This window comes from Hylobates moloch, unplaced genomic scaffold (assembly GCF_009828535.3).
Source record: "Hylobates moloch isolate HMO894 unplaced genomic scaffold, HMol_V3 SCAFFOLD_19, whole genome shotgun sequence".
In the NCBI taxonomy this organism is placed as follows: Eukaryota; Metazoa; Chordata; class Mammalia; order Primates; family Hylobatidae; genus Hylobates; species Hylobates moloch.
In genome coordinates this window covers 47,976,805-47,995,399 of record NW_026652294.1, presented here as the reverse complement: position 1 = coordinate 47,995,399, position 18,595 = coordinate 47,976,805, and the positions used below count along the sequence as shown (strand labels likewise).

At 45.2% G+C, this 18,595-nt stretch overlaps 1 protein-coding gene and 2 non-coding genes across 11 annotated transcripts in view; 2 read left to right on the top strand and 1 right to left on the bottom strand.

Moving 5' to 3' along the window:
- The first annotated feature begins 279 nt into the window (after positions 1-279).
- Positions 280-349, top strand: LOC116459513 (small nucleolar RNA SNORD104). Its single transcript, XR_004245567.1, has one exon. It is a non-coding gene; the product is annotated as a small nucleolar RNA SNORD104 (small nucleolar RNA).
- Positions 350-539: 190 nt separating this feature from the next.
- LOC116459524 (small nucleolar RNA SNORA76) lies at positions 540-672 on the top strand. Its single transcript, XR_004245578.1, has one exon. It is a non-coding gene; the product is annotated as a small nucleolar RNA SNORA76 (small nucleolar RNA).
- A 963-nt stretch (positions 673-1,635) lies between these two features.
- Positions 1,636-18,595, bottom strand: part of TEX2 (testis expressed 2) — a 124,012-nt gene continuing 107,052 nt past the window's right edge. For 4 of the 9 annotated variants that reach the window (XM_058431660.1, XM_058431655.1, XM_058431654.1 and 1 more), the window contains 5 exons: positions 15,288-15,420; positions 9,054-9,179; positions 7,149-7,358; positions 5,054-5,174; positions 2,460-3,312 (listed from right to left, as the gene is read on the bottom strand). In XM_058431660.1, coding sequence (XP_058287643.1) covers positions 3,190-3,312; positions 5,054-5,174; positions 7,149-7,358; positions 9,054-9,179; positions 15,288-15,420 — 713 coding nt within the window. In that variant the 3' untranslated portion in view covers positions 2,460-3,189. Of the gene's footprint in view, positions 3,313-5,053; positions 5,175-7,148; positions 7,359-9,053; positions 9,180-15,287; positions 15,421-18,595 lie in introns of all 9 variants that reach the window. The other 5 variants (XM_032138162.2, XM_058431657.1, XM_032138163.2 and 2 more) reach the window with 5 other exon arrangements.

Here is an 18,595-nt window from a genome sequence, read left to right as displayed (position 1 = left end):
TGTGACCCATCTATCCTCTGGAGGACTCAGCAAGGACTACCAATCACCAGACAACTTTACCGCACGTGGTCGAAAGTTGAACTTGCTATTGGTTAAAGGCAGTAAAGCCCGCCCATCAGCGCTGGTCGGCTCCTTTAAGAGAACGCCATCGCCTTTCGCCTGTCTTTCAGCGCCTGCGGATTCTGGGTGCTCAGGTTGTGTTCCTGGCGGGTCGTCTGGCTGGGTGGGCCCCGGAGGTCGTGGCCCGGGAGCAGGGAGGTGTGTGTGGGGGGCCGGCCTGCTGTGATGACATTCCAATTAAAGCACGTGTTAGACTGCTGACGCGGGTGATGCGAACTGGAGTCTGAGCCTGCCCGAGCGTTGCTGGGAGGGGGCGGGCGGTCGGTCGCGCGCGCGCACACCCGCTGATCTATCACTCTCGTTCTTGTAGCTCCCAGCCGAGGACGTCGGATGTCATCGTCGTTGCTGCTTTGCCACCCCATTCCCGTCAATAAAGTGGTTTGAACCCAACCCTGGTGTCGGTGTGTGTCATTGGCGACGCGCTGTCTTTGAGCCCCCGCCGAGCCTCCTCGTGGCGCCGGGGGTCAATCTGCAGCGCTAGAGCATGTGCTTGCGCATAACTGGGGCCGCCTGGCCCCCCGCGGGCGGCCCTTTTAACCGCGAGCGACAATAAGTAACCTGACTGGCTGGCTGCTAGGCTGGGCAGTTTTCCAGGTGTTTGCCACGACAGGCCTCAATCCGTAATACCAAGGCTAGAATGGCGTGTTAGGGGGGCGGTGGCTGACGGGGATACGCGGACTCTACTGCGTAATGAGTGCCCCCCTGCTCCCATACGTTCCCAGCCCAGCCCTCCCCGAGTGTATCGCGCGCGCTGTGCCTTTGCCGGGGGTTCGACATAAGTCCCAAGCTGTCGGCGTCTGCCATCAGACGCGCAGATTTAGTTGGAGGCAGCGTGGAATGGCGTCAGCAGGGCTACTGTGTACTTGACATAAACGGATTCGGTGTGGAACTGCATGAGTTAACTCATGACTAAAGGGTAATCGACCTGTTTACAAATAACCATGCAGGAGTACTGCCAAGCATGGGACTAAAGCTTTGGGCAGGTCAATCTGTCACTCCTAAACAGTTCAAAATTATAGGGCGGTTGTGAAGGTGAATTAGATTTTATATATGGTTGGGGACAACATAGACACCTAGTTACACAGTCCAGATTCTGTGGTTGGTAAAAGATCTTCCACAAGGGCTCCAGTGAAATGTGCATCAGTTCTGAGTACAGGGCAGCAATGGTGGGCAAGGATGCACGTATGCGTTCACTACATGGGCATTCGATGAATGAAGGTGTCCCGAATTAAGATTAGTAGACGATGAAGGGTGTAAACTGCAGCCCAGGAGCACCACTGCCCTACCCCCTCAGTTACGAACTTTCACTGGATTCTTTAAATGTGGGTTGAAGATAATGGCACATAGTTCGAAGGATGTGGTGAGGATGGCTTTGCAGCCTTAGGACTGGGCAGTGATCAACCCAGTAAATGAAAGCTGCGATTGCCAGGGGAGGGCCCCGGTGCTCTGTACTCATTTTATTGTGCCCCTATCTGAACAGGATTCAGTAGAAATGACTTAGATGCTTATCTAGTATTTGACATGAGATATTTATTTTGTGAAACAATGCAAGCGATTTTAAATCCCCACATACTATTTTGATTAAGTGCAACATGGTACAGTCATGTGTAATCTCTTTACACGATAGTGCATCTAGTCCTTAGCCTTTAGTTATTGCACAACAATTATAAAGACCAGTGACCAGGACACGTGGACTCCGACAGGCAGATCGGCCTACACAATGAAAAATCAGAACAGTATACCAACTGGAATGGTCAAACAATTTAAGTCAAATGTTTTAATGGTGCAATTAAAATAATCAAGGGTTCAAACATGTTTTCAATATATTAATTTCTTTAAAGTCACGTTCAGGCAAGGTGCTGTTTAAAAAAACCACTATTAGCTTTGTCCACACATGTAAGTTATCAAAAGTTACCCAAGGTAATTTTGACGTTGAGTGCAGCTTTAAGCAATAAAAAGTGGTATTAGGTTTACTTCTCGAAGCAAATTATACAATAAGAGAGCCCCCAACCTTGTAAACTAAACATTCTGACACAAATGCACAAAATTAAGTTGGCAACATTAATTTTGAGATGTAGTGTGATGCTGAGCAAACTTTTGGTCTTGGACTCTTGAAATAATTTAAGAGAGCAGTTCTCTGTTTTGGCCTTCAGGAAGGGAAATCTGCCCATGGAACTCCCCCAATCAGATTAACAAACTGTTTCAATTCCCATATAAAACCTGGAGGACACAGGAAACGCCAGATGGAAAAAGTGTGGCTCTGGCTTTCTAGCCCCATCCCATCTGTATGAGAGCCCCATCCTGTCATGTGCAGTGTTTGATGTTTTCACATACGCTCCTGTCTCAGGAAAACATTCAAGATTAGCTAGCAGCCAGGTGGTTGTACCCCACTGGTGAAAGGCTTGGGATGGTTTGATCTCATGGCTTTGCCTGATGTTCACATAAATCCCACTGTCCTTACCCAAGCTGATAGCGTGTTGTTTGTGTATGTTCTATGGCTACTTGCTTCCCAAATGTACAATTTAATGTGAAAAAAAGTAAGTTGCTCTGCCCATCTCTTCTGTCACCAAAATGAAAAGGCTCACAGAATTCCTCTCCCCACCCTCCAGACACATTGCACACTGACATTCTCTGGAAGTGTGGAAGGCCACATACAAAGTATAGAAGTGAAAAAGTCCACTGTGCATCGGCTGCCTGAAGAAAAGCTTTGGAGGAGTAGAGGAGGCAAGTTGTTCAGCTTGGCTCTTACTGTGCTCATTTGCTGCCACAAACATGGGTAGACTTTTAAAAGCCACGGTGTGGGTCACCTATAACTTCTGGATCCACCATGATTCTTGCATGGTCTCCTTTGCCAAATCAAAGCTTTGCAGCAGGCAATCCAGACAGTTGTCACTGGATGCGGGGAATGACACCTCACAGTGGAGTGGGCACTGGCAGGCAGAGGGCAGAAGCAGTCCTTTAAGAAACAGTAGCTGTGGCACAGAGGCCAGCGCTACAGTACAGATGGCAGCCAAGAACCCCACACATCCAGCTCGATGTCACAATATGGGGAACATCTGACATCACCCATCATGGCTGATCAGCAGCCTCCACAGGTGGGTCTTTCAGGAGGCAGGAAGTAGAGCGAGGGTCCATGGCTGAGTGCATTATAGTGATATAAACATCATCCATGTTTGGCATGACAAAAACTTTCTGTAGGAAGATATTAAAGAACAGCTATGTGGAAGAATGCCTTGCCAGGCTGTCACCCTCCTTTGTTCTGATAATTTTAGGCCTTAGACTAATTTTTAAAAATACATATAAAAACTTCCTATGCATTCCAAACGAATTCTCCCACCATACATACTTTAGTTTAGAAAGAGGTGAGGAATCATACCAGCGCATGGATATGAGAATCCTCTAATATATCAGCTTGGAAGCAGAAGTGGCCTTTGATTTTGTGTACATATAATAAGGTTGCCCATATGCACTGATATATATCCAACAATTGGCTTAAGCTGTTCACAGTAGTTCCCAGTTACTACGTCTAGAACACATATTCCATGTGAATTATCCTTTTATTAACAAATCCTAGCAATAAAACGTAAGCTAATGGCCAGGTGCGATGGTTCACGCCTGTAATCCCAGTACTTTGGGAGGCCAAGGCAGGCAGATCACCTGAGGTCCGGAGTTCAAGACCAGCCTGGCCAACATGGTGAAACCCTGTCTCAACTAAAAATACAAAAAAATTAGGCCGGGCATGGTGGCTCACACCTGTAATCCCAGCACTTTGGGAGGCCGAGGTGGGTGGATCACAAGGTTAGGAGTGAAACCCCCATCTCTACTATAAATACAAAAAATTAGCTGGGCGTGGTGGCGGGCGCCTGTAGTCCCAGCTACTCGGGAGGCTGAGGCAGGAGAATGGTATGAACCTGGGGGACGGAGTTTGCAGTGAGCCGAGATGGCGCCATTGCACTCCAGCCTGGGCGACAGAGTGAGACTCTGTCTTAGAAAAAAAAAAAAAAAAGGAAAGAAAAAGGGAAAAATAAAAGGCATGATGTTCTTTCCCCTCACTAGGTTCAAAGTACTTTTCTATTTGGTGATGACATTAAGCTTTTTCAGAAATTGGTTACCAGTTATGTTTAATCTCTAGTTTTTAAATAAGAGGATTTTTTTAAGGCAGTAACTCAAAATACACCACTGCAAAAAGAATGTAGGTCTTCTTCAAAAGGTGAATTTCATTAAACGTAAGTAGTTTGCTAATCCATAAAACCCTGACAGACAACTGTGCTTCAAATATCTGATAAAAGTTTGATGGAAATAGCTCATCCCAGGGCCTCCAGCTATACTGCTATTACCTTTGGTGGCCAAATGCAGAAAAAAAAAGCTGAGAGAGTAAGCTCTGGCTTAATAAACTCCCAGACTACACTAGAAGCTACCCAGGGGAGGGAGAGGCCTGACTCATCTTTGGACTCCCAGGACAGGTGGTACCTGGTATACAGAAGGGTTTCCAGGAATGTTTGTTGAACTGAACAAACTGAGCAAAGTGAACAGCACACAAGAACGGGGCAGCCTCCCTGCCCACAGGCCGGGTGCTAAGAGCTGGGCAAGACCAGGCCTTGCATAAGAGAAAACAAAGCCTGAGAGTTCTGGCAGGCTTGCTGGGAAAAGACATCATCATTTTGCTCTGACCCAAATCTTTTGGGTTTCCTCTGAAGATGACTTAGTAATGTTCTGTGGATAAGTTTCAGGGCTTTGATACTGTACCTAACATTTTATTCCCATATTTGATCAAATGTAATACTCTTCTGGGATGAAGGTCACCATCAGATTTTCAAAAGAGGATCGTGACCCAGCTGAAGTTCAGAACCTCGGCTAAACCCACAGCTTCTATACTTGGTGTGAAATACTAGATAACACTAGGCCTCTAGTTTACCTTTCAGGTAAACCTTACCTGAAACTCTTGCTCCAGTTTCTTCTCTATCCAGTCTGTCACATGAACTAAAGTCACTTCTCTCTCTCCAAGTTTTGGCCGAGCTTTCAGCTCCACATGTGGTGGCTTTCGGAAACCATACCTTTTTGAAGACACGTAATAACCACATTTAGAAGCAAAGCAAGGAATGAGACAGGCACTGACAGCAAACAGTTCTCATTTACATGGGGCTTTATCACTACTTAAAATGTTATTTTCTTCTGAAAATGCCCTCTAAAAATATTCCACACACAAAGTATGAATTGTGAATCCCCTGTGTTCCCTGGATGGTGTTAGGGCTGTGGCGGATTTAGAACAGTTACGACAAACTGGGAAAGCCAGGAAGCACCACTGGAAAAGTCCATGACCTGGGTATTGGTTTCTGTTTTTTTTTTAAAATGGCAATAACCTTTTTTCTTTCAATTTTTATAAAAGTAGTATATGTATATTACAAAAACAAAACATACATACAAGCAGATAAAGCAGAGAGTAAAAGACACACTGCCTCTCTCCGAATGTCATCCCCAAGAGAGGACTACTGACAGAAGTGGGGTGAACTCCCCTTACATTCTCCTGTGCATATGTCGATTGGTAAGGTTTGAAACCTGTTTTTTCACCCTACACCCCAACAATACGCTTTTTATGACTTCCTGAGGGAGCAGACTGGCAATCAGAACTGCTGGCAAAGTATCCAGACAAGACCCTGTGTGCTATCAACTGTCTAAAACCTTAAATCTGTCATGGACCAGTGCTTTTGGAAATACAGTAAAAATGTCAAGTTGCCATAAATATTTCTAAACACTCTATACTTATCTTTATGGATCAATAACACATAGTTCAGCATTTGAGCATGCCTTGGGTAGCGCCATCCTAGAGCCCTTTTATCTCCCCCTGAGCAGAGGCCTTGAAAACTGATAAATCTAAAGAATTGGCAGTAAGGAGAAGAAATGTATCAACTTTATTAAAATTTTTTTAAGGTTTGAAAGACCATATAATATATTAACAGTGGTTATTTCTGGATGGTGAGATTATGGGTTTTTATTTATTTATTTATTTTTCACCTTTTCCCAATCTTTCTCTTTTTTTTTACAATGAAAATATTACTTAAAAAAGTATAAAAAGGCATTTTAAAGTTTTATTGGGAAATACCAGCATTATCGTTAAATGGTTAGTCAATTCAAAACCCCTCTTCTGATCATTCCTAGAAATCCTTCTGAATACCAATGATATGTACTAGCATGTTGGTTTCACTCTATGATAGAACAGAGCTATATTTTTGTTATGAGTGTAGTTTATGGTACAATGAGATCTCTTATGCAATCACTATTTACACTTATGCCCATTTTTATAGGACTTAGCATGTCAATTTTAAATTGAGATTCACAGACAGTGATGCTGAACTCATCAATAATTTATTTCAGTGACTCTCAACCCTGGCTTCATCACCCCTGACCCCTGAAATCCTGGGGGATGGGCCAGGCATATCTATAGTTTTAGCAAGTCCCCAGGTGATTTTAACACGCAGCTGGGGCTGAGAATCAAGTCCTCAGACACCAAATGCACATGGCTCCTGACTCCTCAGCATCGAGGCCTAACTCAGGGAAGTCTCCCTAACTTCCCAGACTCTGTTGGATGTGTGATCCTCATCTTTAAAGTAGGGATAACAATGACATCTACCTCAACAGGATGCCATGAGGACTAATCAGGTAATGCAATTACAACCAGGGCCAGGCAGAGAATAAAGGTGCTATCTACAAATGACAGCTGTTATTACGGGCAGAACAGTTGGCTTTACAGAGGAGGAAGACCAATAATAGAAACAGCTTATCTCATAAACTTCATGTATTGACTTTAACTTTTCCTACCATGTGAACATGAATTCTTGAACGTGAATTCACCACTCACAGAAGAAAGTACGTCAGATTTGCAACTAATATTAAGGTCCCATGAAAAATGTTTGGAAGTGCTTCTGCCCGGGAGAAGGTACTTTCCATAACCTCAAGGTTAAGCAGGCTGGGATTTTTGTGGCCGTGCAACAGGAGGAATCACTTATTGTCCCTGAGGGCCCTCTACGCACCATACTCGGTCAGTCGGGGGTGGTGGAATGTTGACTGCCAAGGTTCCTCTACATTCTTGTACTTCAACAGTGAGCAGCAGGGGTGTGTTGGAGACTTCTTCGATCTTCTTTTTAATAAACTCTGTCTCTGTTGCTTTTTGGAAATATTTTGACTTGGTAATTTTATCAACAAACCTCATAATCTTACTTGTTCGATGACCTCCAACGTACCTTCAAATGTGGAACACAAAGGGCAGTTAGCATGAACTTTGCTCTTTCACAGACAAAAACATGTGGCTCTTCATTCTCCTTACTTTGGAGCACCATTCGATGTTTTGATGGGGTGATTCTGTGTTGGGGCGGGGGGCATCCTGTGCATTGCAGGGTGTTCAGCAGCATCCCTGGTCTCTACCTACCAGATGCCAGCAACACTCCCCCTAGTTATGACAATAAAAAATGTCGCCAGACATTGGCAAATGTCCTCTGGGGGGCCGAATCACCCCCAGTTGAGAACTACTACTTTAGAGAAGGTGTAAATGTCTGAAACAGCCCAAATCTTGATAATGGAGAGCTGGACAAAGTCCTCATGCAGAGGTTTCTCACCTGTCCTCCTTTATACTACTCCAATACCAGACAGAAATCCAATGACATATCAATCTCATAATCTCCATGCAGCAAGTAACAAATAATGCTGCATCAATAGGACACAAATCAGTAATCAACGGACTGTCTTTAGGTGGTGTCACATGGCTACCTTGAGTGGCAATTACTTTTCAAAGGGCTTGGAACTTCTTAAAGAAAAATTTAGCCTGGGCAACACAGTGAGACCGCCATCTCTACAAAAAACAAACAGAAAATTAGCCAGGAGTGGTGGTGTGCACCTGTAGTCCCAGCTACTCGGGAGGCTAAAATGGGAGGATCACTTGAGCCCAGGAGGTTGAGGCTGCAGTGAGCTATGATTGTGCCACTGCACTCCAGGCCTGCGTGACAGAGCAAGATGCTGTCTCAAGAAAACAAGCAAACAAACAAAATGCTACACCAAGTTGACGTGCTCACAGGCCAAGAAAATAAGCTGTTGTATCAGGTCACATGTACCATGAGACTGCCCTCAGAAGAAAGGATATTTGCTTTTTAAAAGACCCCACAGTTCCAGAACATGAGGAATAGTATGTGTTCAGGGAAAAGCAATCATTCTTAAGAAGGTCAAGCAGCTAGACTGTAAATAATACACACAAACTTTGGCACCAACTCCTCAAACATCTGAATTCTTATCTCCTGTAGGATTTCAAAAGTGAATAGGTTGGTTTTTTCTTATAAAAGTTTCTGAATTATTTGGCTTCCTTTAATCTTAGTTTCTTCAATTCACTTTATGTAATTAAAAGATCCTTGTGGATAGGCACTTTGATCATTTCACAGCCCAAGTAACAGGCAAAGAGTGCCCCCCTCCAAATGAAGTTCATGATCCAAAAGATCAGCTCAGTCATCAGCGCTTTCAAAATTCGCCAAAGAAAATCATCTGAATGTTTCTGCTTTGCAGGAACTTGCAGCTCAACAGAAGCAAATGCACTCCAGCTGAAGCTGAAGGGAGGGAGGCTCTCCGCTGGCTCCAGGGGGAGGGGGCGTGTGCTCGGTTTCTTCTGAAGGCTCAGGGCGATGCTCTTCATCATCACCACACCCTTCAACTTCTCTATTATTTAATCAAACAGCAGCAGAAAGCCATTTTAGTAAGGAAAGCTATATGGGTCTTTTCGCTTGGCGGCCTGGAATTTAAACAGACCACTGACCTGGGATATTAATACAAAAACCATCTACTCAACATGAAAGAGGAAGGAAGATCACAGAGGAAGGAGGGGAAACAAGGCTCACTCCCAACTTGCTGTCCTGATCCTTGGAGACTCAGAGGCACAGAAGCACTGATCCACTCACCCTTCGGCCCCTGGGAGGAGCTGTTTGTCTCCCCCGCTGGGCTCTGGAGCATCATCTTCCTCGGAGGAGCCAGCGCTGGAGGATTCCTCATCGCTGTCTGCCAGACAGAATGCCCGGGGCCTGCAACTGGACAGAGAGAGAGTCACCACCACTGCCTGCCCTCACCCAAGCTCTGCTTAGAAAGAGAACACACACACTCATGCACATACACTCAACCACAACAGGGTTGGGATGTAACTGTTACTACATCTCATCATTCTCTCCAACCCACCCAAAACAGAAGAGGCCCAATCCAAGAATCCTTGGATCAGCGCAGATGCTCAGGACACTCTTCAGCACCAAGGCCTCTGACAGGACCACAGAGGCCTTGGACCCAGAAGAGGTTGCTTTTGAGCATGCGTCAGAAGGACAGGAGGTGGGAGTGTGATGCGCACATAAAATGCAGTGATTTCAACCAGCAGTGCAGCGGGAGCCACACGGGAGGATGAACAGAAAGAGCGGATGGTTGCAAGAGTGAGGTGACAGCTTATACTGGTGACATGGCCACTTCTCACCGATGATGGGATGTTGAGGCAAGTCCCTTGGCTCTGGCTTAGTTCAGCAACTCTGATGCTTTCTGGATTAGTAACCCTCCAAGTTAGTTTTGACTCATGACTCCTTTCCAGTGAAATTACATATTTCACTCCACACCTGCCCTATCTCCTGAGGGTCACAGAAAAAGCCAACACACAAAAAGTCTCAGGAGACTCTAGGAAGCAACTGACATGAGAACCCAGGAAATTTTCTGGAAAAGTACACATCTAAAGACCATTCCTTTGCCTGAAGTAAGGGAAAGCCTCATGGGAGAGCAGTGTCCCTCACTCAACTCTCCAGGGCGGATGCTCAGTTCCAGAGGTGTGGGGTTGCTGGATTACCTGCAGAGGTGAGGGGTCCAGTTCCCCTCGGAGGGGACCTGGGGGCTTCTGGGCTGAGCCTCGGGCCTACAGAAAGCAGCTTCCTCCCTGGACCGTGGCTTTGCTTCAGAAAGTACTGGCAGGGCTGTGTCTGAGCCCAGAGACTTAAATGGGACAAAACGAACAAGGGACAGAGTGGTCTCTGAACACTATTACACAACCAAATGGTCACCAAGCAGAGGCTGGTCACTGTATTTTTGACAAGGACACAATTACATGGACAAGGGAAGGCAGTGGAGCTCAGAGCCTGTCTCCCTGCAGCTGCAGTCCTTTGGTTTTCCTGATGCTGTCCTTGGGCCACCAGAGGCCCACGGGGACAGTTATTTCCTGACCAACAGGAGCCAAAGGCACCCAAGGGCACAGCACACATGCCAGTGTGGAACTGAAGGCCCAGCAATGGCCCCAGCCCTGTGCACTGGGAGGGCAGGACTGAAACCTCTACCCTGGAAACCGGAGCCGGCTGTAAGAGGACCCAGACTGTGTCCTCCCTGGCAGGACACACAGCTCCTCCTCAACCTCACTCTGAAACATTAGAGCCAGCGCTCCAGCCAACAGGCTGGACTTCCACATTAAAGGGAAACTCCCTCTGCAGAAACAAAAGCCTCTTGTCCCTGGCCACGGGACAGCACATAACTGACTCTTCCTCCTTCCACCAGAGGCCTGGCTGGTCCAGGAAATGCTTATGTGTATCTGCTGGTTGCAGAGCCATATCAGAGTGTGCTGTGGTTAGCAGCCCTCACAGGAATCTTATATTTAAAATGTATATAGCAAAATTCAATTCCTATGAAAGCCTAAACCGGGTCTTGGGTGAGGAAAGTCAGAGATGTAAATCCCCAAAGATCACACACCCTCTCAGAAGAGCATTGGAGTTCTCCATCAGTAGGAAGGCAGTGCCTGAGGCTCTCTGACCTCATGCTGCCAGGTGTGAAATCTGTCCCCACAGCACAGGGAGCCTGCTCCTCACCCACAAAGCACAAAAGGCTGCCTGCAAGCTCTGGGACCCCAGTGAGATCTGCTGAGCCACTGCTCCTTGTGACCCCACTGGGACATACCATCTGGCAGCTCCAACCCTGGGCAGAAGATGCCAGAGGCTGAGCGCTGTGGCAAACTCTCAGGTTACTGAGTTAATCCTCTGCAGGTCACAGAACAGGACAAATTTTGCGGCTTGAAGTGAACACTTCAGGTAATGCTGTACCAGTTCAAGCTGATCAGATGATGTGAAAATCTGATTTTGACCGAGTGGTACCTCTGCTCTCCGCACTGGGGGCAGTATTATGCGGCACCCAATACTTAGGAATTATAAGTGTAGCCCAGTGTTTGCCTGATATTCACTTTTATAAATGAACATGCATTTTATGACCTCAGCATGAACGTCAGAGAAAGATACACCGCACTTCCTTGTAGAAGACGTGCTGGAATGTAATCAGCCTACTTGTTTTAAACACACCTCAGAATTCCAGATGAGTGTGATATCCTTTCAAAGAGACACCTTAAAAGGCTTATTCCAGTTATGTTCCTTCTGCCAAAAATCTTTTGGAAATGTCAGATATATAAGAAAAAGTGAATTATTTTATCATTGACACTCTTAGACCAAATATTTTATTTCTTGGTCTCATAATCGCCACCACCTCTGATGACTTCTAGCAATTTCTCAAAGGTCCAAACCATCTACAAAGCAAGACAATTTGCTGTCACTCAGGATAGCTAAAAGAATGTCACGGACTCTGGAGGCAGCTCTAAAAAGAAGCCCCCAAAATGCTTTAAATGAAGAACGCATAATTAAATTAAGAAGCCCTGTGAGATGTTTGCTTTGAGGGAGACCACACTCAAGAATGCACTAATTTTCTTTTGAGAAAATCAGTTCCATACACCTGCCACAGGCACACATGTGCATACACACCCACACACTAGACCGAGTCACAGCGTAAACTGCAGGCACTCAGCGCCCAGAACACCAGGGGCCTGGGGGCAGACGGGTGGTTTGGGGTAGATATGAACTAGTAACCGAAAAGAGGTCAGATGGGGCCACCTTCTGACTTGGGGACTTGTACAAAGGGCCCAGACTGCAGTGGTGGAGCAGGAAGAGGCCCAAGTGCCTTATAGGAAACACTTCACTCCCATGCCCCTTTCCATTTCAAGGCCACCCAAAAGGCAGAGCACTCCCTTCACTAACTCATTCTAGCCCTCTGCAGGGCAGTTCCTAAAGCAGAGGCTGCTCAGCTCACTAATTCAATCCCATCTGAATGTCGTATGTTATGTTACCTGCAGTGTGTGACAAAAGGACTATTTGGGAAATGAAAAAACTAAAGGAAAAATGCCCACGAAAATACAGCAGACACACATTTCAAAGGGAAGAGACTTTGCTAGGGCAAAGCTACACAGGTTAAAATCTCAGTCTCACCCTCAGGGTACTAACTAAAGGTGAACAAACCTCCTACCAGTAAGGAGGACATCTCACAGGTTGAGCAGCATCTCCTCAGAGACTCCGCAAGAGCACAATCATTTGCACACTTGAACAGGGACTGAAAAAAGCAGTGAGATGAAGCCGAGGCCCTGCTAGCCAGGACACCAGGGAGCAGACCCTGATGTGGAGTGAGGCCCTGGACAGGCGGCCACGGGCTGAAGGGAGGGCCTGGAGGAAAGGGCTGCTGCTGGCCAATTCTTCAGACATTCTGTGCTTTGGAGGTTTAATATTAAGGAAGATATCAGTTCCAAAGATCACAAGCTTCAAACAGCTAGTATGTATGCTGACTCCTGTCCCTCCTCTGCTACTAAGCCACACGGTGATTCCATAAACCTCATGACTGAGGAAGTGAAGTGGATTCTGGAATCACTTCTGGGATCACGGATGGGCTTTTAGAGGTTCACAATGCTCCTAGAAACTGTGAGCCAAATGGTGCATGTGGAAGCATTTTCATAAAGAAGAACCCAGTGCTCTCAGGTTCCCGAAAGGGTCCTTTCTGAAAAAAGGGGTAAGGGTCCATTTTTCCGGGCCTTCTTCTCCCAAATGAAGTGCTTTTGGATTGTATTCCTCCTTACTTTTAAAAACAAATGACAGCCAACTACACATCAACATATAATTTAACACCCTCACAGGAAGAAGCAAAACATTTTATAACAGACTCTTCTAGAAAAAAATAGCACTTTAGAAATATAAGTGAAATATAATACCATCACATTCCTAAAGCAGAGGATCTTTTTTCCACTCAGTCTAGAGAAGCACAGCTTTCCAGAAACATGTCCATCCTCTGGTCAGCCAGAGTTTATGAACTTGAAACTGGGCTATCAGGGCTGCATGAACAGCAGTGAATGTGGACGCCTACGTGGCAAGCTCCTCAGGGACCGGCCTGGTTGCTGCCCCTGGTGTCCAAGACCCCCTTTGCAATGGAGTCCCTGTGCCTCTGTGCCCACACGGGGCTGTTTCTAGAAAGGGCTCCTTGCACAAATGCATCTGCCCGAGGTTGCTCTGCCACACTCTCTTTTTATTAGATCTCATTTTCAAGACTGCCTCTGCCTCAGGTGCATCATTTTCTAGGCAGCTGGTTCTGCAACTCTGTCGTCATGAGCTGGATTTAATGTGCTCAGCTACGCGTGGGGGTGGAGTGGGGACAGCAGGACCAGGAATTGAGTCTGACTAGATCAGGACTCCAGCAATTCAAATTGGGGAAGTCTATAAGACTCTGCCTGTCAGGAAAGCCTCTTAACTACTCCTGGTCTCGGTTCTCTCAGGCTCACGAACTGTGCCTTTATGTCCAAGAATGTGATGAAAAGACAGGCTTCCTCATGGTTTCACATGGGACTGAACAAGACTCAGAAGTTACAGGGTATGAAATGCTATGTGGAGAGTTGATAAATACCACACTCACCAGAAAATATAAATCCACAGATTGCCGAATCCAAACATATTTTAACAAATAGAAAAATGAAAGGAAAATAGCACAGACACAGGTTAGATTGCATATAGCTGGTAAAATTCTCCAATTACTAAAATAGAAACATTTCATTAAGTAACTTGAATAAATCAGGATAATCTAAGTAAAAGAATATTCTCCAATGTATAACCCAGCTCCCCCAATCTGCTACTACCACAAGCATGAATAAAAGCATTAGGTCAGTACCAGAACCAAGCAAAAGTCTAAGAGCCAGTATCTTATATTTAGGCCCCGTGGAGATAGCTCCTTGTGACATTTTCATGTCATCATACTGTTGATTCCATGCAAAGGGCTAAAGATGTGAGAAGCAGCCTCTAGTCAACATTTTTAATTGGTAAAAACAATAATATAATTTAAATTTATAGTCAGAGCAGTCATTTTAAGGAGAGTAGGATGTAAAAGTTCCAGTTTATCTATTCTAGGTATTTAAGAGGGAAAAAAATTAAGCTTCATGAGTTACTCACAATTTTGGAATATTTACTAAATCAGACAAACCCTAGGCAGCAGATACACTATCTACGAAGAGAGGGATTTACTAGGCAAGTCAATATTGTATTATTTAGGGAAAATGCTTCTCAAAACACTTTTAGGAGCACGCTCTACACTACAAAATCAATCATCTAATTATAAATAATTCTGACTTTGTGATTAAAGCAGGTAGATTCAGCCTGTTCCACATATTGCTGTTTATGACCGGAAGGATCTTCATGATTCTATTCGAGGATCATTTTATTGCTTGGATGAGTCTGCCCCACTTGTCTGAGTCAGTGATGTTTTCTGGGTAATCAATTCCATGTGTACCACTGCCAGCACTGAGGTCAAAGGCGCGGTCAGAGCTGAGCTGGGTTGGGAACTCACAGGCCACTGGGGATGAGACTAGGAAACCATTCCCTGAAATGCTCTGGTCCAGGAGCGCTTACACAGAAGCTCACTCAACATCCAGGGGCCACTACACATCAAACCTGCTTCTCTTTTTTTTTTTTTTTTTGAGACGGAGTCTCTCTTTGTCACCCAGGCTGGAGTGTAGTGGCACGATCTCGGCTCACTGCAAGCTCCGCTTCCCGGATTCACACCATTCTCCTGCCTCAGCCCCCCAAGTAGCTGGGACTACAGGCGCCCGCCACTACGCCCGGCTAATTTTTTGTATTTTTAGTAGAGACGGGGTTTCACCGTGTTAGCCAGGATGGTCTCGATCTCCTGACCTCGTGATCCGCCCGCCTCGGCCTCCCAAAGTGCTGGGATTACAGGCATGAACCACTGCGCCCGGCCTTCAAACCTGCTTCTCAAAGGCTGGAGGGAGAGGCTGGTGCCCCAGGATTGGATTAGTAAATTCATATATAGCCCCTTACCCTTCTTTGCCAATTTCTCCAACCTTCAGGGCTTCAACAAGAGGCTCTTTACCTAGTTTGGTCAAATTCATTTTGGTCTCGAGAGTCATCAGAAAGGACCCATTGTAGGACATTTCCAAATCAATCCAGAGTCCTGGAGAAATGGTGAAAAAACAGAAGGTTTTTTTTCCCCAAAAAAACACATGACTATAAGTGACAGTATAAAAACTTACATTTAAAAATATCTAAACAGGCACCATATTGAAAGTCCATGTATCGTCTACTAATCTAGGTGAGAAGAGGACTGAGAGTGCATTATGCCATCAACACACACGAGAACAGGTCACGGCATACATCGAGCCCCTGGTAAACAGCCAGCATCTCAGGGCCCATTCACAGGATCCTGGGGAATTCAGTGCACAAGTCAGCACTGGAAGGGTCCCATCCTCTGGCTTCTAAAATCTCCTTGTATTTAGTAAGAAGACATATGCCCAGCAGAAGAAAATGGCTTGACTCAGGGCAAAGCCAGGACAAGGCATGCTGATGCCCAGCCAGTTACGAGGCACAAGGGAAGTGCTAAGACTTCTCTGTAAGCTGGGTTGTTCTATAAAGACACATATGAGAACCGCTGTCTTTCTTAAAATTCTCCAGTATTGGGAGTGGGACACAGAAAATGGCTCAGATTTAACAGGAAGAGTAACAAAAACGTTTAGGACCTTCCTTTCTTTCTGGAAACTGCCCACTGATGGGAATCAAAGAATTAACTTTCAATTCCCAGGATTATCCAGATATAATTGGGTAATCACTTTGTACCTTAGGCTAAAAATCAGCTCCTTAGGAAAGATATTATGCCAATGAGATCATATCTGAAAGGCTTGTAGCTTCATGGAATTTTACCAGGATGGCCGCTGATCAGTGGTTTAAAATACAGAGTTTATCTCATGACCCTCTTCTACTTGAGGATTCTATGATTTGTCAAGTATTTTTCTGTGATTTTTCAGACTCAGGCCTCCAGAAGACCTCATGGACTTTTTATCAAAATGTGATCCTTTAAGTGGGTGTTTAAATGTTAATAAACTTTTATAGATCCTCACATGACAAATGACAACATCTAAAAGGACGCAGGAAATTAATCTAAAACCATCATTCACATACAGCATTGTTTTCAAGCAATTACAGTAAACAGCCCATCCCCTACATGGCCACCACCTCAGATAAAAGCACTGCTTAACCCCAACCAGCACTAATGGTGTCATTCCTCACTAAAGGCAGGGTGATTTCCATTTTGTTTTCAACCAATTCTTTTTACCATAATGGAAGGTAATTATTTTCCATGAATGACCTGGTTTAATTAAGTGATATGGAGATCAATTGTGATTATCTTCCTTGCAGCAACACTCACAAAACTGTTGTATTTCTTGTTTACATTAAGCAGTTAGAAAGAATTAATTAGCTTGCTCTTCAAAGGTACTATTAATGGAAATAAAGGGTATATCTGCTTTAATAAAGACATTTAGTTTTTAATCACTTCAGGAGAAGGGATTAGAGCAAAAGGCTAATATTAATAGATTTAAACTCAATGTAAAAAAACAACAATAAAGAAGATATTTATTGTTGTATAGTATTTCCAGCTTTGAGAATTAATATTCAAACCATCCAAACATAATCGTTTCTTTTGAAAATTCTAGTCAAGTTTCTAATAAATATTAATAATATGCATTGCCTTTGAAAATGGACATATTAAAGGCCCCAGAATTATACTTCTTACAAAATGGAAAGTTTTGCTAATCTGTTTTTTAAATGAAGATATATGGATTTGGGCTTAGTAAACTGCTGGCTCATGCCCAGTCACGGGGACATTCCACCCAGTGATGTGTGGTCCAGCGTCCCTGTCAGGAGCTGGGGGGTGGAGGAAGGCCCAGGGAAGAGCAAAGAGCCCAGTCACATAGACTGGGGCTTGTGTTTCACTGGAAGTTTCTTCACTTCTGTGCCATCAGTACCCTTGTCTGCACCAAGGAGACCTATACTGCCTCTTCCAGGGAGAGCTGTGTACACCCTGGCACCTGGCACAGTCTGACTAGGCAGCGTCCCTTTTTCTGCATTCACCAGCCCACCCTTACTTCTTGCTCTGTCTCCCTTGCTGCTGTTGCCAGGGAAGAGGCTGTACTGGGCAGCCATGGAGCCTGATATCTGAGGATGAGGCTTGGGCATCTCACTGAGCCTCTGCCTGGGGGAGGCGTCTGTTTTAAACACTGAATATGCCTCATGAGACCCACCCACAGGGCCCTGCTCAGCCCTGGCACTCATACAAATATGAAAGAGTCAAGAATGCTTTAAGAACTTTTTTCTTCCCCAAGATGGGGTCTCACTGTCACCTAGGCTGGAGTGCCACCTGGTACGATCTTGGCTCACTGCAACCTCCGCCTCCCAGGCTCAAGTGATCCTCCCACCACAGCCTCCCGAGTAGCTGGGACCACAGGGGTGCGCCACCATGCCCGGCTAATATATATATATATTATTTTTGGTAGAGATGGGGTTTTGCCATGTTGCCCAGGCTGATTTCAAACTCCTGAACTCAAGTGATCCACCTGCCTTGGCCTCCCAAAGTGCTGGGATTACTTTGGGAGGTGTGAGCCACTGCACCTGGCCTGGGAATGGTTTAAGAACTTTTAAAAGCAGACATGAATGGTAAATAAATATTCCAACAAATGACTCTAATATGATGTGCTTGCATTCAGATGAGGGTAAGAAGACTATTTTAGCATTAAGTGTAAGAGAAATTTGCTTTTGTAACAATGATTCAGCAGGCAGAACGTGACCTGAAAACCTGGGGACACAGGCAACTCCCAAAACTTGGAGCAAAGACCAACTGGTTATGTGACAGGTGAGTCAGGAGGCCCCTGCCTTGCAAGACTGAAAGATGAAATTAACAGTTACTAGAAAGGTTGTCTTCCCCTTGGGGACTAACGTAGCAACAATAAGCACACTGGGACACACACTGCCCCATGAGCAGCATCTTCCACTGTAACCCAGCTAAATGCTACTTTATCTAGAGGAATGCAGTTATAGGGCCCTTTCTTTTGAACTCTTGACAAATGGTAAGACTTAGTTGTAGGCATTTCACTGAAAATACTTTCTATAACCATGTGCCCTGGCTGGTGCTCAAGAATAAAACCAGAAATTGAGGAGCTGGACAATTTTTGATGCCTTTAAATAGCAGTAAGGCAGGCAGTCCTGAAAGGTTCTCTGGGAAAGGGGGGCTGGAGGCACACATATGAAGGGTCTATTCCACATCATGTTGAGAGGTTGTCCAATGGTAACCAGTGGCA